This window comes from Phaenicophaeus curvirostris, chromosome 2 (assembly GCF_032191515.1).
Source record: "Phaenicophaeus curvirostris isolate KB17595 chromosome 2, BPBGC_Pcur_1.0, whole genome shotgun sequence".
Classification (NCBI taxonomy): Eukaryota; Metazoa; Chordata; class Aves; order Cuculiformes; family Cuculidae; genus Phaenicophaeus; species Phaenicophaeus curvirostris.
In genome coordinates, this window is record NC_091393.1 from 40,258,199 (window position 1) to 40,283,768 (window position 25,570).

Genomic DNA, 25,570 nt, shown 5'->3' on the forward strand with positions numbered 1-25,570 from the left:
AGCTCCTGCCCCTGCTGAGACAGAGCTCAGCCCCAGGAACCAGCCAGAGACTGAGCTTTCAAACACCCTCCAGCTCAGCACCTGGAGCCACCGCAACGCCAAATACAAACACACCTGGTTTGGGAGGGTTTTTTTGGCATCTCCCTGGCAGTCAGGGACTCACTGTATTATCAGTTTTTAATGTAGGGAAGTTGAGCTTTTTCTGATCCAAAATTCTACTCAGTTCCCCCTTGAGGGATCATCTTCAGTCAGGAAAATCTCCTACCACAACATTTAGCATTACAATTCACTCTCTCAGCAACAGATGCCATTTTTCTCAAGGAGAATTTGACAGCAGTTTCCTTTTGCCTTCCTGCAGGCAAATTCTTTCACAGGTACACAGATCAGTAAATCAGTTTTGTGATCTATTAATATCCACGGGTTGCATTCTTCAGGGGAGCCACCAAATCACTCATGAAAGAGCCCCGCAGCATTAGCTGAACCTATCAGGTTCCCCACAAACTGGGCAGGCTTCAACTCCATGACTTGAAGCAAGCCTTTTCCTCCATTAAATTCAGACTTGTAACACCAAGAAAAGGAGGAGAAAAGCAGCAGCCACTCCTAAAGAGGAAATAACTCATACAAAGTAGGAAAAGAAGTATATACATACTAAAATGTAATTGAATATTTTCATCAGAGTATACGCTTCCCCATGCCACTTGGGAAACTCTTCAAGTACACCGGACACATTCACTTACCAAGCAAACAACCTGGCATTATAAGCACATCCTGCAGAATTGCTATATTTACATAGTGTAGATGATATACTGTGGATTTAGCTGTTGCAAGGTGTCCCTGCTCAAGCTGTTGTGGTGTTGTGTGGAGGGTTATTGCTTAAGGTTTCATTTTTATCCACACTTGGAGGTGTATCTTGTTTGTGGCATAAAGGCAACAGAATATTTTCTACACTGCTATTGTTAGCAGTGCTTTAATCATCATACTTTGAAACCTAAACCTGACTTCCAGCAGTTCACAAAAGGTCACCCTCAGAAATCTTACGGAAAGTTGGCACCTGTGCAGCCTTTTACATACATTTATGCAGGGCACAGAATGTTTTTAATTGAGTTAGAAGCTCATCATTCAACATCCAGTCACAAGGCTTTAGAACACCAAGTGATCCCTACCATATATAATGCATTAGCTAATTACAGCAAATTTCCCAGTGCCTTTGAAAAGAAGACAATGTCAACATTTCTGCCCTGCATGATATAGTATAAATGGGGACGAGGGAAGCACCCAATGCTCCAAACAGACTCAATTTTTCACAGGGAACTGTCAGAACAGAAACCATTTTTGGGTGACCCCACCTCCCTCAGCTCTTGTGATATTGACTCAAGCCTACTATTCTGTGCCAGCTTGGTCTTTTTATAAACTCTTACCTGCAGTATCTCCAATCAGCATCCAAGATTGATAACAGCAGCACTTACCTAAAGAAAGCATCAGGGACTCCACAAGGAACTTTGCTCCGAAATCCTTTCACTACACTGCAATAATATTTTTGCTACCAAGGTCTTGATTTTTAGAAAAAAAATAACACCAGGAAGAGAGCTCAGTCAACCAGTATTCAGGCAGAACCTACAGACCACTGAAGGGAAGTCACGCTAGGTGTTGGGGACACCTTTCACAGTTCCCTTGTCTCCTGCTTTTCATCCAGCTTTGGCCACATTTGTCACATGCCAGATGTTGGACAAATGGGAACCACAAAGAAATCACTTTTGTAACAAAATTTATTTTTTGCTCTGTGGATACAAATCCAAAACATCAACAAACAAATTCCAGTGGAAAAATACCAGTCATTAACAATGAAAATTTTTATTATTATTTAATAAATAGAACTTTGGCATTCAAAATTCTAGCTGTAAACCCTACTTTAAAAAAAATTACAAAAAGAGGCAAGAACAACAAGCCTAAAGCTGAGCCAGCCAGTGGCTCCCTTACTTTTTACAATGAACACATTGTGATTAAGTCATGACAACTCTATTTACATATGAGGTATTCTGAATGGTTCAAAAATGGAACCCAATTTACAAAACTACCAGTCTTTGGGGACTGATCCAGTACATATGTCAGCTGTGCTTTTAAAAGATAGCTCCAGACACTCCTCCTCACTGAAATTATGATATTCTGTAATTAATATACACAAAATAAACACATTATGATCCGAGTTTCCTGCTCTCACTTCATAGTAAACAAAGCTGCACGCTATGACCAGCCCAACATTCAGAGTGTACACCTAGTACCTAGTTTAATTACTTCTGTTCCTAGACTTTTTGCAGGAGTTCTTACAACAAAAGCTTCTAAACAAAATATCGGCAGGTAAGAGGAAAACAAGGTGCAGTCATCAGCATCCTAAGAACTTTAGATCTAAAGTTCAAGGGGAATATACGCTTACTTCAGGCAAAAAAAAGGCACAAAGGTATGCAGCCATGGAATTAATATTGCTAATGAGCTACTGGTACAAATCATCCCTTTGGATAATGACCATAAATTTGTTTGCAGTCTAACAACGCAGATTAGTTCAGAAGATCCTTTTCCCACTCAAAGCAGAACTCATCACATCAGTGAGAAAAGCCCAATTATACCTCCAGCTCCATCTCTGTAACATCATTGAGAAGGACATGGAAAACTAGAGAAAACTACACCCATGTGGAGACCCTGCAGCGTGCTGTCGCTACCCATGCTAGAGCAGCAGGTCATGGAGAAAAGGGTTTGCTTGCTCGCTTTCCTTGTGCTCCTACCCTGCAAGAAAAACTTCCAAAACAACCCATTTGAAGCAAAAGCTGGGCAGTGAGGGCAAAGGAAGGAAACCTTTTGAAGTGAAAAGGACAACATTTCAGCTCTTGTAATGACTTCAGAGCCACCGGCGGTACTGAATGCTGGAGCCTGCGTGGGTGGTTACAGCCATCTCCACAATTTCACACAACTATCGCACGACAAAGCTGCACAGTGGAGGTTAGCAACCTAAATCACATTCACACAACTGAGCTGCACTACTTCTATATAGTAAATACATAGTATCCTCTATAGCTTGTCCAAAGACAGTTACTTCCAAGTCTTTTTCAAAGTACATTCTTGAATACAGTAGTTACTGTAAATATCTTCTAAAGGATTTTATAAATTCAATCTGAAACTATACAAAAAAATTACTGTACAAATTTGCTGACAGCCAGAACAGTACAGTATCCATTCATTAGCAGTTGTTTTTTAGCCCTTGAGATTGTCTAATAGGTACAGCCAAAAGTTGTCATGACTAAATCTAAGCAAATCCAATGTTAACATTCATTAATAAGTCTGTATTAAATATGCTGAATGAGACCACACACACTACATTTTAACCAACTAAACAGTCATGCATATCTTAGAAAAAGCTCATTCCATTGCCTGGTAATTTTTTATAGGTACAATATTTCCAGCTAAGGAAATAATAACGTGCAACTTAGGTGTTTCCCCTCTCCCCAGCACTTCTAGGTTATTATCTGAAATGCTATTTTTGAATTCTGATTTGAGACAGACATTGTAAACTGCAGACTATTACATCACTGCAGCAATAAAATCAATGAACTACACCAAAGGAACAAGCTGAGGCCCCAGTCAAACACGCCAATACTGTCAGAGGCACAGAAAACTGTGCAAGCCCATTTGTGTTATGATCCTCCTCTTCAGTTTTGTGCTAGTAAAAAAGTACACCTTAAATCCTACAGAAAAAAGCATCAAAATTTCAAATAAAACAGCCTCGTTTTTTATCATGAAGTAGAGACACCAAGCAATTTCACTGACGACTTCATCTAGACACTGTTTTAGTGCTCACAGGAGCTGAACCAGTCACATTAATCTATCCCAAAACACCATGTAGCAATAATATAAATAGCAACTGTATTTTTAACAAATCAGTCCAGGTGTAGCTTCAGGATAGAGACAACTGTCAAATAAATAAGTCCATATGGCTAAAAAAAAATTTAAATCACTACATTATATAATCAACATAAACTGTAACTGTTAAACAATGACAAGAAAGCAAAACATCAACAAGTTAAAACTGGAAACCAGTCTACTTTGCTAGACTGTTTTTTTTCTTTTAACATAAATACAGTCAGAAAACTGAAGATACTAATACTTTTTCCATAAAAATGTTACCCTAGTATTTTCTGGGCTAGCTGCTATGCTTCCTAAGGGACTTCTGCTATTATCCACACTGTGGGTCAGCCAATGAATGACTGACTTGCACCTTAGCAATTTGAAACATTCTTTTCATACCATGTATGTAACTGATGTTCATATATCTGCTTACCAGTGTGATTGGAGAGTGGTTTTGCTCTTTGAAAGCTTTTGTTTCCTTCACTTAAATACTATTTTACACCATGCATAACTGTGCAGCTAACTTGCAGTAATGTTCCAGGAAATCAGAAGCATTAATATGTCATCTGTCCCACGGCAGCGAAACAGCACTGCCAAGTGACACTCACTGAATAAACTATGGAACACGATCTTAATTTTTTAATCTAATTCCTTCCTAAATAAATAAAGAAATTAGGAATTTCCAAGCAATGTGGAAAATTTTAAAGTCCTCGGACAACCGAGTACTTAATACTGCTAAGCGGAAACATCCTGTTCCAAGCTTTGATTTTGCCAAGTGCCAGACACCCATTTTTCAGCTGTGGTAAAAAAATATGGTTGATGTGGTTTACAACCTCATCAAAGGCCTTCAGGGATGGAACACAGACTAGCCACACTTTTAAAGTGGAGATGACATAGGGGAAAAATAAGTATGGTATAGACATTAAAATACAGTCTTTTTTTTTTTTTTTTTTTTTTCTGATAGCCATGTACTTTGCTGCAGCTCCGTGCCTTCCAGCTTCTCTGGGTTTGCCACAGACTGTGTTATTGAAACTTCTTACAGCAACACAAGAGAGGTTAAAACAATCTGGACAGAGCTGTATTTCACGAGCTTCATCTGTATAAAGGAGTTAAAATCTAAGTTTTCATTCACTACTGGGCAAACGAGCTAGACATCCATTACTAAAATCAACATCTTTCCCATATCAAATTTTTTAGGCAACTTGCAAGAGCAATTGCTATTTGTAGTGCTCCAAAATTGTTCCAAGTGGGATTCCTAGAGTGAAGTACAGTTGTAGAAGCTTCTATGCAGCTATAGGTCCTTCGACCCTCTGCTTTAATTTCAGAATACAGGTAATACCATACAAACCCTTCATGAAGGAAAGGACCAAGAGTAGTAGCAGCATGGCTGTTTTGACGCTTTGATTCCAGAAACTAGGTAATATAATAAAATGAGCCCTAATGAAGGAAACAGAGCAACCAACTAATCATTCTTCACAGCTTGTTCCTACATTCAGTAGTTTGGAGAAAAGATTTCTTGTAGTTTGTACCACTCCATTCAAATGATGACTGTCCCCTGCTCACCAGATTCCCAAGATTAAATCTTCACAATCCGCAGAGAGTTGCATGTGCAGTGCTATTTGCAGTCTTCCAATATGGCTCCTTAATAAAAACGCAAAGACCTGTGACACAGCAGCATTTAATAAATATTGTTATTGAGTGGTGCAATTGTCCCCCATGTCCTGAGCATAACGGTCTGACATCATAGTCCTTAATTCATCAATGTCCTTTCGTAACTGACAAACGTCCAAGAGCTTCTTTGAAAGGCTTTCTGTGCTGTGGTAATTTTCATTCTCTTCAGCTGAACAGCTCAGTGCTACAAAAAACAACAGCCAAGGTTAAAGCTCTAGCAACTGTGCCTTGCGAATATTTCAACTAGTCAGTTGCCCTTGAAATAAGGGGCAGGTCACTTAAATTTAATTACATCAAGAGACATCATATCTTAGTATGATGAAACACCAACAAAACATGTGTGAACTTAAGAGTAAATTCAGTTCCCATGACTGCTTCTCTGAAAGACACGCTTTGCTGTTCACACAAAGATCTAGACTTGCTGGTGTCTGAAGGATCTCAACAGCAGTGAAAAAAAAACCGGGCAGAACAACCATTTCCTGGAGACTGTGAAGTTTTCTATAGCCCCTCAGAAAAGAGGGATAAGTGGGCTCGGAAAATAAGATTTAAAATGATGAGATGGTACTAGAGATTTACTGAACTATTCATGCTGCTGGCTGATGATGATCTCATGGAATTTGGGACTGGCATATGCTGCACTCCTCAGCACTTTAGGGGGTTACAGTGCAGATGAGCTTACAGGGCATGTAGTAGATCCTGTTGCACAGGACACTATACCATTACTATCCTACCATGTTGACAGCCCAGTTTAGCAACCAGTCTATCTGATTAATTCTGATTAACACTAAGAAAACAATAGAATATGATACATCCAAGTCAAAAAGAATTTAATTGTTCATTCAGCCTGCCAAAAGAAAAGACCTAACACAAACTCTCTATACTGAAGCTTTGCCTGAGCTGCTTTAGGGTGTGCTTCTCATGTCCTGGTTAAGTTTAACAGCTTAGTAAGTGCTGAAGACTAGATGTGCCATTAACAGTATTGGAAGCCTGGCACTAGGCTTATCTAATACACGCAGATACCTCCACCCTCCACCCCAAAACCAGACATACAGATGTTCAGACAGCAGAGGTACATTCCTGCCACTTGAGTTCAAGGACTTTTAGAACAAAAACACATGACATAGCAATACCCGGCCTGTCTCACCTTCCTCATAATGAGTTTATAGAGCAGAACACATCTGACAGAAAAGCCTCTGTTAGGCCTCAGGATGACTGCACTGTGTCTCAGGAGGGATGGACACCTGGCTACACATTGCTCTGTTCTAGTGGGCTGAACATATCCACGACTGGGTCCATATGAAGAGCCAGCTACCTTCTCTCCTGACTTGGCAAGGACCTGTGTAGTCAGATGCATTTAGTGGCCCGGGTACACTAAAAGCTCAGCTTTTCCAGAGAGCTCCAGGAGCACACTTCAAGCACAACTGCTCCAGTTGCACAGCAAGGGGGAACACTGCCTTGTCTAACTGGCAAGTTCAATCACCACTTAACTAAACCGTTACTCCTCTATATCAAAACACTATTAAGCATTAGAATGACAACATCACTTACATTGGATTCCCAGCAGTAAGGAAAGATTAGGCTCCTCACCCTGAGCTCTCTGAGTCAAAATACTGCACAGTGCTTTCAAGTCAAATAAGCAATGGGACATTTCTTTGAACAACTGGTCCGCTATAGGCATCTTCTCAGATATTGGCTGCCTGGACTGTTCCACCTGCCGCATCTGCTCCTTCAGAGTGGCATTTTCTTCCATCAGTCTTTGGTTCTTTGTGAAAAAGTAAATAGGAGAAGGGGAAAGTTAGTCTACAGCATGCACTGGAGCAGAAAGTTTCCTGCTTCAAATCATATACAATACAATTAAAAATAACTAATTCCCATATATATAATCAATATTTCTGCGGCCCTCCAAGGAACAGCACATTGACAGCTTTACATGGCTGTCTATTTTGTGTAACCTTTGCTTAGCAGCCTTTACCCTTGAAGTTATCACTTCTTGAAGCAGTGATGATACGTATCTATCATAAGTTTGCACAGCAGACAGCACAGTAAAGTATTTAATTATGCTCATAAAGCCCTATCATGAGATCTTATAATCACTCTATAAGGTCCTTCCCAGATGGTGTGGTCAGGGGTCTGTTTATTGGGGTTTTTACTTACTTCAGAGAAAACTTTATTTAACTGCTCTATTTTCCTTTCTTTTTCTTCAAGTTCATTTGTCATCTTCTCAACTATCTGCTTTTCTTGCAAAAGCTTCTCTTGCGTAGACTAAAGTGAATGGAAACAGAGGTAATGATTTTAAATTTTCATACTTAAAAAAAAAGCATCTTCAGTAAATTTCCAAGTTTCAGTTATCTTTTGCTTTTGCAGTAATTCTTTATTTTTTATTTTCTACCATGTTCCACCTGGTAATATTCAGTAGGAACCCAACAGCTCTCTGTAAAATAAACATAGTTATTCCAAATATCAGTAAAACCCTTTAAATAAGCAGTAAGTTTTGAGAAACAAAAAGACTGTATGTACTAACCTTACTCCAACCTGGAAAGTGTGAAATCGAAGATACTCATGCAATATTGTTCATTCTAACCAAATACTTTCACTCGAAATAAGCAGCAGATTCATGACAGCTAATCTTCATTTGTGCAATTCCAAGTTGTAACTGAAGATTTTTTTGGCCCCTATTTTCCGTAAAGACTATGCAGGGCTTCCTACAACCTTTCACAACACAGAATTCACCCCACCTTCTATACAGCTGAGAATTCTTTAACAGTTGATACAGAGCACCAACTTCTTTAAAACCATACACAAACAAGACAAATCAAAACAGTCTATGCAACTACTGTTCCAAAAATACAACTACAGGCAAAAAAAAAGAAGTAACTTATTTGTAGTTTATAGGGCCATTTTTAACAGATACAATAAATATTTTCAGTAATGAACAGTAAATTCCTAGGATGCTGTTTTATTTAAGTATGGGAGCTTTCCAGGACTGACTTCCTGATCAGTCAAAAGCAGCAACAAACAAACAACTGCTGCAACACAGAATCAGCTGCTGTCAGTTTTTACCTACAAAGTTGAAATAGAGAAATTGTGAGATATTTCCATGTGGATTCTTTGGGGAGTATTCAGCACAATCATCTGAGTCTTTGTTGTTAAAAGCACACATATTTATTCCATTGGTTCGTTTTTAGATTTGTAGATATGTCTTTCACGGTTACCTGGCAAAATTCAGAAAGGGGAATATCCAAACCATCTCATCTGAATAGTAGCAACAATGAAGAGTGATTATATAAACTCCTGATGTTTTGAAATGGACCTTTTCAGCTTTCATGAAGAAAAAATCCCTTTTCTTGTTAATGGTATTACTCACAAATCCAATGCTGTGCCAGCACAGTGCATATAAAGTGTTCTCTCCATCCTCAGCTCAGCACATTAATATGTAAAACCTGTTGCCCAGTTTCAATAAGATGCAAATCCAATCCCATCATGCTCAAAATACAGCTGGAGCACTGGTGCATGCCTTGGCAACGTTTTGACTGCAACCCTCCACAGAGTGGAAGCAGAGATCACGATGGGGGGAGGTGAAGAACCATTTCACAAACTGATGGCTCTCAATTTATAGAATGACACTGACCCAGAAGAATGTCTTTTCTTCAATCTCTGCAGGAACAATCCTAATAATTCCTCTTCCAAAGCAGAGAACTCTCTCACAAGGAATTTTTATATGGTAGCTTAAATAAAATGCTATAGAAAGATCAAAGTCACTCTTAAGTAAAAGACATGTTTAAATTGCTGAAGTATGACTGCAACCTTATTCAAACACAGAAAAAAACCCAAGCTCCCTACTTGACAGAACAAGCTACGTCAAGCTATGCTGGTTTTGAAGTCTTAGGAAAACAGCTTCGGAAAATAAGTCAAATTTACTCTTATGTGAGTTGCTCCTAAGATGTATAAAGAATGGAACTCTGAGGGTATCAGCACTGGGAACTCTGGCACATAGGAGACTGCCTATATACAGGTTTGCCCTTTATCATGTATGTGGCCTACAGAGTGAATGACAGGCCATTTAATTGACTTGCTGGCTATAAGAATTATTACTGCTGATGAGAAGACAGTGAGTAAAGAGATGCGAGGCAGGGCTGACACTGAGTGGAGTTTTTATTAGCCTGGATCCCAACGGGAAGTGTGCGCCCCTACAAAATTTCCCCATGCATTCAGCTCAGCACTTCACAAGCTGCGAGACAAGTCAGAGCTTTGTCACACCCTTCGCAAAACTGGAAAACAATGGTGCTAGAATTTACACACTTAATATGGACTGAAAACCCCTACATTCTATATTCACCTAAGTAATAAGAACCAGAATGAAAACCCCTACATTCTATATTCATCTAAGTAATAAGAACCAGAAGGCAGAACCCAGAAATGACTACTTGTTTATAAAACCATATTCACACACTTGACCTGCTTCTCAGTTCCCCCACACCGTGCCACTCGAAAGGAAATGCTGCAGCAACATGCATCCTAAAGATAAGCTGTGAGAGAAAGCACAACTTCAGACTCCAGTGGGAGGAAGGGGAGGAAGAAAGAGGGTCCTGTCCCATGTCAAAGGAAATGCCATGGGCCAGGAGCAGGCAGGAAGTAGCTCTGTTTCAGGCATTTCCTTTATTGTGCCTGCAGATGAACAGAACTCACAGTGGTGTTGAACCATCATCTTTAATTTTTTACAAACATTGACTATTGAGAAAAATGGCTGTACTGGGCCAGACTAAAGGTCTCTCTGGCTCTGTCTGTCTGCAGCCAAACAGACGATGCTCAGGGAAGGGAACAGGGCAACGCAGCAACAGCAGGTGGCCAAAACACCCTCCCAAGTATCTTCAAATTTTAATAGTCATTTAATGCATTTCTCTTCCACAAGCAAGTCCAGGGATACCCAGAGCCCCAGTTACAACACAGGCATTAGTACTACCAATTCCACATTTCATTTTTGTGTCAATGCCAAACATTTGACTGTGCAGCTTTCCTGAGGGTGGGCAGATGGTAGGACGCAGGTTCAACAATATTATCTTCTCCACTGTATTTTCAGAACTACATCTGCCACTAAATGTACATGTATTTGCCAACTACTTCAAAATCAGCTTCTAGAATATACCAAATAAAGAGCACATGTTCAGCTCACGAGTTGCACCATTTAATGAGACTACTAGAAGTGAAAAACGGAGTTTAATTTTAAAAGACACATCTATCTATCATTCTCTGCTACCCTAATGTCAAAACTCGGAAAAAGGCCATGTGCTAACCAGCTTGGCTGAGCCCACAGTGCTATAATTTCTCAGTGTTCATAGTGCTACGAGTCTCCATACTTCAACCCTTACTTTATCCCATATACTTTCCAAAGTTACAATTTGGCAGCATTACTCCCAGCCTGGCAGAGTTTGGGTTTATTTTGACTGACAGGATTGACTGATGTACTCTGGGTAACACACACATTGACAGCCTTTCAGAAAGTGAGCTGCAGAATCGCTTTGAACATTGCCAGCATGGTATGCAGCTGTGTGTCAACTCAGAAGTACACTGTTTTGATGGTGATTGTAGCTGATGCTCTTAGTTTGTTAAATAAAGATTTACAGGCACAGTCTCATTTTTTTCTTGTGTTGGACCTGCGTACACATACTACGTAAGGAAATAATCTTGATTAAGCTATGAAGAGGGACAGAGAGCCTCAGAAAGGTTATGAAGTTCAATTTGAACTTTTTTAAAAAAAAATTATGAAACAGCTGAAGCTACATTTAGTCATGTTACAAATTTTGCATATTAAAAGGCTACTCGACAAAAACATCTCAATTTGTTAAATTTCATCGTCTCCAAATCTAGAGAAGCTTAAATGCTTTTCAGTTAACAGCCATATGTTATGTTGAAATTTAAATTCCCCTACTGCTTCTCTACAGGTGTATTAAATACACTATAATTTAATTAAGCAAAAATACAGTTGTCAACAGGAACCAGGCTTGCTATTTACCTGCATGGTAGAGAGAGGAAGCAACTAATAAGCAAACTTGGCTCCAATGGAAATAAGAAAGCACATTCTTTGAGCAAGTGCTAAGCATGCAGTTATGTCCCTTCATTATTTGGATTCTAGCCCCATAGAGTGCTCCCTTCCACTTCTGAAGGCGTAAACAATCAGCTGATTGTTTACTACCATTCTGTTGTTCTTCCAAATCCCACATACACAGAGCCAGAGCAGAAGCACCTTCCTCATTCTCAAGAGACAAACCTGTAACATCAGTCTTTCTAGAGGGCAAGGAAGCAAAAACTATGGAGACAAATACCAATTGAGTAGAAGAATACAGAAAATAGAAAATAGAATTTACTGAATTTGGCCTCAGTATTTGCTGAAAACAGATTAAATGTTCAGCTTTTCCCAAAGCAAGTCATACCTTCTTTCCTATAACCCGTATTATGTTTCCTTTTCTCCACAACAAACACTGGTCACTAAGTGCCTTTCAAGTATCAGGAGCCTGATGCGTAAACCTGATCCACAGAGCTGCAACTGACTTCCAGCTGACAACCTCTTCTATCTTGAAAAATCTTTGGCTCGAAGCTAGGTGCCCAAGATAGGCCAAGAGAGTTAAGATATCTATGTGAGTGATGTGTCAGTTGGAACAAGGACCTGCTTAAACAATATAAAATGTGAAGCAATGTGGTTTAGAAAGGCACCTGTCTCTACTAAGGATCTCAGCAGTGAAGCTCCTAATCAATATCACTTTTGGTGCTTCAGATGGTCACATGCTTTAGAGGTTTCACTTTTACTTACAGAGTCAGTCTTCTAACTTGAAACAGGCAGTTCTGATATGACATCTACTAGATCAGCAGAATAAGGATGCTACATAACAATAGTGTTTCACTCTACCATGAGTATCAACAAAGTGCTAAGCCATACAAACGTCAATGAAGAATACATGAAGCCCACAAAAGAATCACAGAATCATAAAGTGGTTTGGGTTGGAACGGACCTTAAAGATCATCCAGTTCCAAACCCCCTGCCATGGGCAGGGACACCTCCCACCAGACCAGGCTGCCCAAGGCCCCATCCAACCTGGCCTTGAACACCTCCAGGGATGGGGCAGCCACAGCTTCCCTGGGCAACCTGTGCCAGTGCCTCAATACTCTCATGGTGAAGAAATTCTTCCTTATGTCTAGTCTAAATCTGCCCTCTTCAGTTTATATCCATCTCCCATAGTCCTATCACTACATGCTTTTGTATGAAGTCCCTTCTCAGCTTTCTTGTATGCCCCCTTCAGGTACAAAAGAACATAGGCCATAAGATTACTACAGGCCCTAAGATTAAGTTCTTGGCATTTCTACCTTTGCCTCCGATTTGGGAAGATAAAAGGATGAAATTCAATTTTAGAAATGTTATCTTTTTCAACTAAAAATGGACAGAGTAAATAACAGAATATACTTTTTCTTACCTGCATGTCTAAAATCAGTGCAGCTATCTGATTTTGTTGATTGTCTATGACCTAGAATATAAAATAGAGTAATTTAAAAGCCTTGAATCTCTTCAGATCCTTTTTTTAAAAAAAATCAGCTTACAAGTGTTTAGCCATAGAATTTAAATTAGAATCTTTGAAACTGTACAGGACAAGACAGAGTTTAACTGACAGAACTTCAAGCAAAAAAAATTTACTGAACAGAAACAGACAGGTATTGAAGAGAAGTCTGAATTAGCGACAAATGTATAATGTACAGTGAGATACTTATACCTAAAGTAAAAAAAACGAAATGCAGGACTTAAAACGTGCCACCAGCAGATCATTTGCAGACTAACCTTACTGGCTTTCTCATTCTTTTCTTTGAGACACTCATTCTCACTCTGAAGTTGTTTTGTGTCCAACATGGGAAGGCGAATACCATCTTCCAGGCATTTTTCCACTTTCTGTTGTAAACTGCCATTCAACACAAAACAAAATTTAGATGTGCTGACAGAAACTAGAAGGGATGTGCATTCCAGTGAAAAATTATAGAGTTGAACTATATCTTTCAACCATAACTGTAAAACCATACCTAGCAGAACCCAGCCTTATGAATGAGCAAACTATCAGTGGATGAATGATACAAAAATCCTAAACTACTGTAGCTACCATGGCAGTGAGAACAACAGATTCATACAGGAATAGTCTTATGGGCTAGATTCTGTACTGCAACTCCCAAAAGGCACACCTCCAGCAGTACGGTGTAGGAGAGCAGGCAGAGAGGAGCAAAGAAAAGCTTTGTGTTGTTCACAGCTGGTCTGTGCTACTGTGGGAGGCAAAGCCAACACCAGCAGAGATCAGAGGAGTCTTCAAACCTCTCAAAGTTACAGCAGCTTTAAAATCAGACTCTCCCACTGGGGCACACACATCTCAAACTGGAGCCCAGAAGCACAGATTGCATCAAGCACCAGTGGCCTATCCTTCGCGCTCTCTGTGACTTCTAAAGGGGAGCATAAAGGCACTCTGCCAGCTGCTCCCACACGAAGGCATGACCTTCAGACCCACTATAGCTCAATTCAAGCTCCTAGGTGCAGCTACAGCCTTTGCCTGCTCACCTTCTCTCAGAAAAGAAACACATTTTATCAGTGTTAATCTTGACGTTTAATTTAGAAACCAGAGGCCATCTCAACTATTTGTAGGCTTTCAGAAAAGATAAAATGATCTCCCTGTAGATTATGAGGGCACGAAGAATATAGGTCTTTCATTGGTAAGATGGAAACAATGCGTCAACAATTTGGCTGGCAAGGTGTCCCAACTAGCTTGCCTTTCATCATGGAAACACTTTCAGACTCCCATGGCATGCACCTTTACCCAATGAAGGGACAGTGAACTGCAGTAACATCCACATCAATTATTAGAAGTGATTCCCCTCACTTTCCCTTCCTCCCCTCCTTTCCCTGTCCTCCCAAAATTAAGTGTTTAAGTAGCTCACTCGATCTAAAATGCACCATAGTAACAATGCCTCCACGTCTCATCTGGAATTTTTTCATGGAAATACCTCACGTTTGTTTTTTCATAGTTACGCAAGTTCAGTGACAGCAGATTAGCTGCTGCTAAATCTCCCATCCTCAGTGAAAAGGTAAGAAAATAGGCAAGAAACGTAAGAAATAGCTACAATAGCTACAATTTACTTAAATCTTTGACCCTTCCCTGATATACCCATCAGCCAATATCCAGGGAGCTTTTTTTCAACTTGGACCAGGATTACTTATCAAATCAGAGTGCTGACAGCTTCTGTACAATGCCCCTTTGCTGCACACATTTATTCTATCCTCTGTCTGGCAGCAGGTTGTGATGCCATAGCAGCAGTGTTCCACATCTTCAAAGAAAGATAGTGAAGAGTGTCCTAGGCAGACTCTTCTCTGTGGTAATACTTGAAACTCAACACAAATAAAAAATCTCATTGCAATACACTGTCATTCTGCACAGTAATATGTTTATAATGTGAAAAATCATTAGCATTGTAATAGGTTAAGAGGGCAAATAACATTAGGTCTTGCCATGAGGAGGGAAGTACACCCGTTTCAGGGCACAGCCTAAGCAATCATGCATACCTCTGTACCGTTGTGACCAGCTCTTTTTCTTTTTTCTTCTGACACACAAGTTGCAATTCTCTTTCTCTGCACTGTGATCGGACCTCTCGGAGCTTCTTTTCTAACTCAGTCGTAGCTTCCTGAAGTTGCTTGTTCTTCTCTTCTAAAATTTGTAGCTAACACAGGTTACATTAGTCAGACACGATGCCAAATGAGCAGGCTTTGTGGCAGGCCACAGCCTTGCAGTTACCTTCTGTATAATCTTAGGCCCATTTTACTCATCCGATTATAAGAATCCCTAATAGCTACAGTGCTTTCTAAAACACTGAAATACTTCTCTTCCTAATCAGATGGGGAAAAATATATGTTGACACAGTAAGAGATTCGGCAACAGATATTGGGAAGCTTACTTGTATTTTTAAAAAGTAAAACAAACTCCTGTTACCTTACCTGTTTAGTCTGCCCTTGTATATCATCCAGCGTTGGTAGATCAGCCAGATATTTTTCTAAGGTTTCAATTCGTCTTTGTTTTTCTTTGCTTTGCTCAGACTCTTTCAGGCATTTCTTTTTCAGGCTATTAATATATCGGTCTCTAGTTTTAAGCTAGAAAAAATAAGAGAACATGTTCTATGATTACAGCGAAAACAAACCTGCTTTGGAAGCAGGTACTCTCAGCTGCATGAATGGGTTGCTTAATGCAAAAAACAAACCCAAAGAATTATTAATCCAAACAGCTCCAACTCAGACCCACACAGGGACTCAAACTACTGTTGCCTCACCTCTGCCCAGAACACTCCATGTGCCTTGTGAAATGAAAACATGAACAGATTGACACTTCAGAATACTCTTCAATTTTTTCACCAATGGAAAGGTGAAAATGCCACAAATGAATGCCACAAATGAACAAGAAACATTTAGTCTGTCCAGTTTTCCTGTGCCCTAAGAAAACAATTTAAAACACAGGATCCAAGAACTTAATCCAACAAGAAGTGGAGACAAAAAGCTGACACAGTCTGACAATTACATCAGAGGACAACTGAACAGAGTAGTGGCTTTCTTAAATGCTTTTTCTACAGGCAATTTAATCATCCATCAACCTGCAAAAGGTTGTTTTTTTTTTTATATTGTGTAATCTTTGCTTGCATTCCTAGTACTTACCACCTAGGCCAAAGCAGGAAGAAAGAGTATTTTCCAGGCATAGTCCAATTTAATGAAAAACAGTATCTCTATTGCTTGATCTATGGTGTAGTAATTCATAGATAAACACTTGCCCCTACAGCAAATGCTAAATGTACTTTTATTTTGGTGGTACAGATATTCATCTCACTGAGAAATAAATGTGTGACATTGTCAATGTCAGAGCTCAGTAACAAAGCCGACTGGAAAGTTTGTCAATATCTGTAAAGTTTTTCCAAAGACAGACTTTTATACAGGCCACAAAACTGAGTACTGCCAAAAGGCTGGAAATCTTTGCATCTTTTATTTTATCAAGATCTCAGAACTGTTTTCAGGTTGCTTTAAAACCTTTCTGATGAGACAAAGCTCAAATAAATTCCACATTCAGCAAGGTAAATTTGCAACCCAGCCGTGATCTTTTGCCACAATACGTGCTTCAGAACCACATAACCCACACCTCCCCACACTCCCCAACTCCAAGCCTTATAGCAGTGATATAAATATGCACGTTAGCCAGCATTGCACAGTAAGAATTGCCAGGAGTTTATCATTAGCTAAGTAAATCCCTCCCCAACATTTTTTACACATCACAAAGTTGACCAGTCAGAATACACCAGTACTTATGCAACGAAGATCACACAGTTGCAAATCTTCTTTTCCTGCATATGTTCCATTTGGAATTTCCTCTCCTGCAACCTCTCTCTTTCTAATAGCTACCATGTTTGCTTTGGGATTCCTCCTGCCCTCTCTGAACACCCAGCATCAACCCGATCACTCTTTCCACCTTCCATCATCTGAGATTAAAAACATGGGGTTTTTTTGTTGTTGGGGTGGTTTTTTTTTCTCTATTCACTCTTGCTGGCTCTGCCACGGGGAAAACAAGCTTTAGATTTCTTTTTTTTTTTCTATAATTTCCTTGTTCATATAGACTCTGCTGATGACTTTGTTGGGCACAAAAAAGTCATAGAATCATCAGGTTGGAAGAGACCCACAGGATCACAGAGTTCAATCATTCCTATCAAACACTAAACCATGCCCCTCAGCACCTCGTCCACCCGTGCCTTAAACACCTCCAGGGAAGGTGAATCAACCACCTCCCTGGGCAGCCTCTGCCAGTGCCCAATGACCCCTTCTGTGAAAAATTTTTGCCTAATGTCCAGCCTAAATCTCCCCTGGCGGAGCTTGAGGCCATTCCCTCTTGTCCTGTCCCCTGGCACTTGGGAGAAGAGGCCAGCACCCTCCTCTCCACAACCTCCTTTCAGGTAGTTGTAGAAAGCAGTTAGGTCTCCCCTCAGCCTCCTCTTCTCCAGGCTAAACAACCCCAGCTCCCTCAGCTGTTCCTTATAAGGCCTGCTCTCCAGCCCCTTCACCAGCTTCATTGCTCTTCTCTGGACTCGCCCCAGTGCCTCAACATCCTTCTTGTGGTGAGGGGCCCAGAACTGAACACAGGATTCGAGGAGCGGTCTCACCAGTGCCGAGTACAGAGAGAGAATAACCTCCCTGGACCTGCTGGTCATGCCGTTTCTGATACAAGCCAAGATGCCATTGGCCTTCTTGGCCACCTGGGCACACTGCTGGCTCATGTTCAGTCTCTGTCAACCAACACCCCCCTTCTAACTTCTCCTAGTCTGCAGCACTGCATAGGGTTGTTGTGCCCCAAGTGCAGGACCCGGCACTGGCCTTGTTAAAACTCATGCCATTGGACTCTGCCCAGCGGTCCAATAGGAAAGGCCACAGAAATCATAGGGGAGAACATCACTACAAGCTATCATCAGTACTTCACAGAAGTCTGCACAGTCACCCATACCACCAGGAGAAGGAGCAGCCAGGTGGGTATGGGTGTCTGGACCTTTTCCAGACCAGAAGTCCAATTTCCAGACAGAATGCCTCAGAAGTAAAGCGAGAGCTGCAAAACTGCAGATGCCAAAAGGCACATTCATGCTTGGCATAAGGAAAAGGAAAAATTTAAGCATTTGTAACATGGACACTGGTGGAAAGTACTGCACTATCTAGCTTGGCAGGTTCCCTCCATCAATAAGCTGTGAGGAGCTACGACGACTACTGGCCAGCCATGACAGGGAAGCTTTTTCAGGATTGCATGACGCAAAGACAGCTATGATGCCAGCAGCATCTCTGATCAAGTACAAGCATCAAGTACATCTACCCTAGCATTAGATGGGACAGAGAATTTCAGACCAAGAGGCCTTCTAGCCCAATATCTCATCTCCAACAGCTGCCATAAACAGATGTCTATGGTAGGGAAAGAACAAGGAAAGTGCATATTTCCAGCCTCCAGCTGCTTTCACCTTAGGGGCTCTCCAGAGGCAGTTATTACTTCCACACACTTAAAACGAGGCAGCACTTCCATCAAGTCACCCTGTATTCTCTTGAGCCCACCTATCCTCTTAGCATTCACAACAGCCTTCAGAGAGACCATCTACAGGTTTGCCATAGAGAACTAGCACAAGCAATCAGCAAAGCTACAGTGGAATCACTCTTACTTGAGTAGGCACATCCAGACTGGTAAGTGCATCTCAAAACACGAGGCCCGCATTTATAAGCCATGCTAAAAATATGGATTCCATTTTCACACTCTTTTTATCTTTTTAAATGATACTTCATTTACTCTAATAAACACTTCAAGTTACCTGCATTCTTAGAGCCAAGTAGCTTTTCTTCAAAGCAAGTTTAACTGGTATCTGGTTAAAGCAGTCATCGTGACTGCCATTTCATCTAGTATAGCTTTTTAGTATGTATCCACTACAAGTTCAGCCTTATCCATTGCCAACATCTACAATCACTATCAATTTCTCTATCACAGACAGTTTAGCTGCCTTCTGAAAATAGCTCAGCAACCCACGTACTAAGTTGCTTTCTAGCAAACAAAACATACGCTACTAGAACAGTGTCAAAAGGAAATTAGGAACATGAAAAGATACTTACTTTCTCCTCCATCTTCTTTTTCTCTTCAATAGATTTGTTTGAAATCTGTTTTATAAGTTCATTGAGTTGTAATTCCCTATTCTCAGCTGCAGCAAACTTTCGCTCAAGCTCTTCATTGTGGGATGTTGATCTTTCTGAAACATGAGGTTGCAGTGGTGTGCTCTCATACCGTGGTTGCTTACAAAAAGAAATAAAATAATCATACAAATGAATGCACAAACACACCACCGCACAGCAGAAAACACTTCTTCATTTTGTTCCACTATCAAGAAGGGTGGGGGGGTTCAACTCTTCAAACATCAAAATATGTGGTAACAGCATGTGTTTCAGGAATATGAAGCAAAATAATAAAGAAGCTGGGCATGTTTATATTCATAACACATGCAAATGAACATTGTGGAGCCATTTTTCCCTCGGATTTATGGAAAAGGTGTGACTTTTCTTTCAAAAGAAACGTCTGAAAATCCAGAAAAAGGTGTTTTCAAAACAAATCCCTGCCACTGGATTATCATACTATTCCCAAGGAGGAAAACCACTTTATAAAATGGCTGGGAATATATTAAAGTAAGAGATGCTCTTATCTCGAGATCCTTCTAAAACAGAACTTTAGTACGAGTCAAACCTTAGAGCTATCACACCCTAGGCCCAGAAAGGTGCAGGGAGAAACCTAAGACTACAGCTGCAATCAGAAGGCAGGCCTCCTACCTTCTATTCTGGATACCAAACCCCTTCTCCCCTTCCATTTCCTGCAGTTCAATATTACCTTTCTAACCCCACTGCCCACAGACAGACAGAATGGAAATCAGCATATACAGACAGTATTTTTAACCAGTAACATCCCTTCAGCAAAGTATTAAAAGAGATTAAAAACTCCATTAAAGGATATTTGCATTTGTAAGTTTATTTTATAGAAGGCATATAAAGCAGAAATCCTAATACATTATAAGCTCCTTAAACTCTTTAAATTGTGAAAGATGAATGCATCTGCTGCTTTATTTGAGTGTATTATAGTATTCTAAAGTGCGTACACTAAAATTTTGATTTCTGCAATAATTTTTTTTTCCCCCAAAAAAATCTTATCTAGACTGCATTTTAAAGTACTTTATAAAAGAACTTCCAGAAGCACCAAAAGCCACAATCCTAGATGCCTGAGAAAGTTCCTGAACATCTAACTTCACACCAAGGCTGCACTTGAATTTGTCTCCTGTCTCACACAAACCAGATTCTCACCTGATGCACAGCTGCGTTATTCCAAGGACATAATTACTGTCATACTGAAGTAAACTAGTTGAAATTCTGGTGCAGTGTTTGTGACAGAAAAAGATAAGCTAACAAAAGGGGGACAGAAAAGCCATTTCTCTGCATATCTGTCTTTAATGTTGTCTTTCTGAATTGCCTCTTAGATATACTGAGTCTGGAGATGAAATGTGTGTGCTATGACAGGGCAGCAGGCACAGTTCTCAAACTGATCTGCACTTTCTGGTTAGCCTATTTACCTTACCCACTCATTTCCTGATAGTTGTGCTGATTAGATAAAATTAGGACAGATATGCCCAAAATGCCACCACACATTCCCTTTCAGGCTAAGGGTTCCCTAGGAGTATCAATCCATTTCCTCTTCAGGTGTCTTGTGCAAAGGTATTCAACCAGCCTGTTTGCCTTCTCACACCTCTTCCATCTATTTGGTTGATACCATCTAACTACTCCTTCGGGTAGTACCTCCCTCTCCTCTTCAGAAAACCTTCCATCAGTTGTTTCCAGATACTCTCTTGTCAAACTACTTTATCTCACTGTGTAACTGTGATACATGCACACTGTCAAATGCTTGTTTTTACAGTGTCACAGCCCCTCATTCTTATCCCATTTTCATCAAATTTCAAAACCAGTATGTGCATAATTTAGAATTCTGCAAATAAAAGGTAAACTACAACACTTGGAGGGTATTCTCCTCTATGCAATTCACATCTATACTATTAAAGAACCACCAATAACCAAAAAGCTCTGGTTTGGCCTGCAGTAAATTGCAAATACACTTTCACGCATCAGTTACTGGGCAACAGCAAGTCTTGCTAAAAAAACCCATCAATCCTACCTGCAAATTAGTCATGTAAGGTTCTTCGCAGTTCACAAGATGGCTCATTCTTGCATGTTGAGCTCTCAATTCATTCTCCCTTATCTTCTGATGTAAATCACTGATTTGCTGCTTTTGCCTGTAATACACAGAATTTATTTGAAAAGAAAGGGAATGGAACAGAGATCTAACAAACTTAGAACTTGAGACTTACACTGAAGAATACTGTAACTATTCTGGATCTACATTAGCTGTGGGCTTTTCCCCATTGCAACCAGACTGCAACTAGTCTAGCTTACCAATAGAACTGTAATTTCATCAGGGTATGAGCTATTAAACTACAGCTGCCACTTTCACTGAAGCATATTGCAAAGGATCTGTGTGCAATTTGCAATAATAAGCAAATCTTACAGAAATACTATTTGAAAACTCTATCAGTTGGGTGGGAGGGGGGCTGAGGGAGACTTCTGTTGTCATTTGTTCCTAACGCCAGAAGTATAAGCAGGAAAAAGTATACAAAAAGCAGAACGAAACCGAACTTGCATCTTCATTTTACTTGGGCTTCTCTAGCTTGGTCCCTCCTCCTTTGCCAGACATGACTTTTAACACAGGTTGAAGGGACTTACAGATCAAGGGGAATAGAAAAAGTCATTATATTAATATAGTCAGCACAGCTTTCCTGTAAGGTCTTTATTTTCTTTTGCTTAAGATTTTCTCAGTCAACTGCTTTACATAAGATGTACCCTATCCTTAGGGTAAAATACCACTTTGTGTACTAAACCAGAATTATACTCTTATGCCAAGTGCTTGGCCAGTGTACAGCCGAAACATTACTACTGTTATATCACTATTTAATTATATCACAAATTATATCACTGTTTATATCATTACTGCATTTGAACAACCATGACTGCACTGCAAATAGTCCAGGTCTCAGCCTGAGCCTCAGATCACAGCCCTGTGCTCTACTCTCTATGAAGTGACGGGCTCCAGGGTAACTGACTCCAGAACTGAGCACCCATCAGAAACATATAGCAACCTCCTCAATAAACTTAAAGGCAGTTTTGTGCACTCCTTTAATTTCCATTTTTCCTTCATTTTTTATACTACGACATACTTGCATGGAAGCATAACACTGTTTCTCAAAGCTTCACTTCTAAGCATGCGGTATGATTAGCTTTTCTGGAAAACCTAAAACTAAAACCAATCTTAAAAAGAGATAAATGGTAAATACATGTTAACTTCAAGGGAGAAGATCTGCCTGTGCATGCATGGTAAAAGCAAATCCTTTAAAAGTACACAGGAAGATCAAAGTTGGTTTTTTCTTTTTAAATTTGGGGAGGGTTGTGTTTTGGAAAAGCATTTCTGAAATGTTACCATGAGTATACAAAACATATATTATACAATCTATAAACTAATAAAAGAAACGTATTAGTTGAAAAGATGACAACTGCAAATTTTCAGAGGAAAAATAAGACACTAAAGTCCAACTAAAAGGAATGCTTTAACCATGTACGTTCTCCTAGCTAGTCATCAGCCAATTATATCCCAATCATTAGGTTTACAAGGGGCAGTTATTATTTTAAAAAAGTGATTATATTGGAAGTTAAGCTTCTAAACTATACACACTGCAGAAGACATGATGCTCTTAACTTGTAACAGACCTTACATGAGCTCAACAGCTTGTATAACCTTACGAGAAAAGATAAAGCCATGATGACTTCTGTGCATGCTTGGTCACCAGTACCAAAGTTTAGTGGAAGTTGTCTTAACCTATGACAAGAGTTTGTTTTTTTATCACTTTATTACTTACTGGACAGATCTATCAAAATATCTCTGCCTCATGCATTTTAAAATTACGTATCCATTTGTCACTTATCCCCTGAAGGCACTACGTGATTTTCTGTTTCTGGCTGACTGTACCTTGGAAGTGCCTTCCTTCACAGGCAGGATTTCAACAGCCTGAACAAACACTGCAGTAAATGTTTTAAAATATTTTTGAACTTCTAATGCAGTCTGAACTACATTACTACCATTTTCTTTCACTATCCTTTCCCTACCCTATCAAATCCCTGCAGGAAAAAGGTGAAACAAATTAATCTGTGATGAAACAGAGCTGCGCTAGCACGAAGTATAACTAGCTTGCTTCTTTTCACTCTGCAAAGCATGAAACTCTTCGCTGTTACAAAACCTTGCCAACAAAACACACCATAAAAATGTTCTGAGTCTGTATAGATCCCATACAACTTCTTCGCATAACCACCTCTCTGAAAATACCATTAACCTCATGGCACACAGAAAGAAAAATTCTGAAAACAGCCCAGCAGTCACAAGCAGGCTGGAAGATAAGCACCATAGAAACATATTTACTATTTACATACAATCCTATAAGTCTTTGGAGACTTCATTCGACAGGCATTTTATCACTGATGTTCTCATATGCTAAGACACTTTTAATCCTCTGTTAGCCCACAGCTGTTACTATTAATCCACTGCATAACCACAGGCTGTGAGCTTTATTTAAAGGAAGTGTAGAAAAGTTCAAACACTCACAAACACAGCTCGCATATTGCAGTGGGAATGCTGTCCCCAAGAAGCCTTCCTATCACCTATCAATCATCCCAGTATTTTGAAGAAAAACAAAACAACCTTCAGCATTTAGGTACTTTCAAAGTTCTGCTCAGATACATGGTCATTACTACTCTGGGAAGGCCCAAACCAAATATAAATAACCCTCAAACAGAGGGATTTTACCTTCTAGGCAGCAACGCTACTCTTGCCTTGTATCAGCAGTAAGGTTTCTAACCCCATGTGCATCCTCCACACTCGCAGAGGCCAGACTAGAGCAAACTCGAGATTCTGTAACAGCGAGGATCAATGTTGGCAAACTCTCCTTCACTCTTCCCTTTCTCTGATCAGCTGCTGACATCTTCGAGTGTCCGCAATGGTTTAGGATGTTTTTTAAAAAAAGATTAAAGTAATTTAGTTTTTGAGTTTTGGCCACACTTGCTAGAGTTATGCAGCTGCAACGCATCACTCTGACGACTCCTTTTCCTGTAATTTTCAGCACAGGAATTTCAAACTTACACAGGGCTGAAGTCTCCAGACACAGAACTCCTCAACCCTTCATGATTCCAGAAGCCACCTGTGTACGTGTGGGTGCAGGTTGTGGCCTGAGCTCAAGGCATGGGGCAACGTGACAGGAGCACACCCTTGAGACTCACATTTACAGAAGTCGGAACACAGCTCACACAGCAAGGTTCAATGAAAGTGCTGTACCTAGGTACCACAGAACTACTCTCCTTCACAAATGCCTGGATTTTTACCATGAGTGAGAGTTACAATTCTATGTGGATGGCAAAGGAAGAGTTATTGGCATATTATGTGACTGTCACAGGACTTCTCACATAGTTTCAGTCAGCTCCTTTATCCAAAGGAAAAATACTCTATTTCACTTCAAGAGTCTGTTGACAACGTCCCTTCCCCCTACGCTTAGATTTAAGGGGAACGGAAAAGGAAGCAGTACAGTGCTCTAAAGTCTTGGGGTTTTTTCTTCTTTCTTTAAAAAAAAGCCGTAAGACAAGAATGAAAAACATCCTTTTAGGAGGGACACTTAAAAGCATTCTTTATATTTCAGAAGAAAAGGTCATTAAAAGGTGCATAAACTTTATTCTATCCAACTGATGAATACAACTGTGACACTAATAACACTGCACAAACACTTCTGGCACAAATCTTTACAGCTGTTCCTGAAGGTGTAATTTTGACTCCAGGTGTGGGGGTGGTGTAGCAGTGCAGAAGCAAACTGACAAAAATAGACTTGAAACTCCTTTTGAACTAAGGGAAGATTCTCTGGTACACAGATGATCATTGCAATTATCCATAAGAGAGTTCTGCAATGAAGACACTGAGGACATTGCCTTGTATTTTTCTTCAGATACAATGATTTTAAGGCTTTTTTTCTCAAGAGGAACCTGCTTCTTCTATTTTCATTATTATTATTTTTCTTTTAAAAATTTCACTGATAACCTGGACTATGCCTTTTTCATCCCATTTATTGAACCTCCAGCCATAATTTATATATTTAATAATAATAATAATTTAATTTCAGCTGAAGTGACAGGTTATCCAACAACTCAAGTGGTGGCTATGTTCTCCTATAATCAGCTCATTTGTTGTAATCCCACAGTAGTTATTTACACGCATGGCAGATTACTTAAAGAAAACCCTACTATTTTCACAAAGTAGTGACTTGG

The 25,570-nt window shown here is 39.9% G+C and overlaps 1 protein-coding gene across 4 annotated transcripts in view; it reads right to left on the reverse strand.

Moving 5' to 3' along the window:
• Positions 1 to 1,748: 1,748 nt before the first annotated feature.
• The window catches only part of CEP85L (centrosomal protein 85 like), a 144,499-nt gene continuing 120,677 nt past the window's right edge, over positions 1,749 to 25,570 (reverse strand). For 3 of the 4 annotated variants that reach the window (XM_069851777.1, XM_069851774.1, XM_069851776.1), the window contains exons 5-13: positions 21,336 to 21,453; positions 19,244 to 19,420; positions 15,575 to 15,727; positions 15,146 to 15,300; positions 13,388 to 13,505; positions 13,029 to 13,079; positions 7,720 to 7,827; positions 7,114 to 7,327; positions 1,749 to 5,749 (exon numbers count right to left, since the gene is read on the reverse strand). In XM_069851777.1, coding sequence (XP_069707878.1) covers positions 5,586 to 5,749; positions 7,114 to 7,327; positions 7,720 to 7,827; positions 13,029 to 13,079; positions 13,388 to 13,505; positions 15,146 to 15,300; positions 15,575 to 15,727; positions 19,244 to 19,420; positions 21,336 to 21,453 — 1,258 coding nt within the window. In that variant the 3' untranslated portion in view covers positions 1,749 to 5,585. The remainder of the gene's footprint in view (positions 5,750 to 7,113; positions 7,328 to 7,719; positions 7,828 to 13,028; positions 13,080 to 13,387; positions 13,506 to 15,145; positions 15,301 to 15,574; positions 15,728 to 19,243; positions 19,421 to 21,335; positions 21,454 to 25,570) is intronic. The other variant, XM_069851775.1, reaches the window with a different exon arrangement.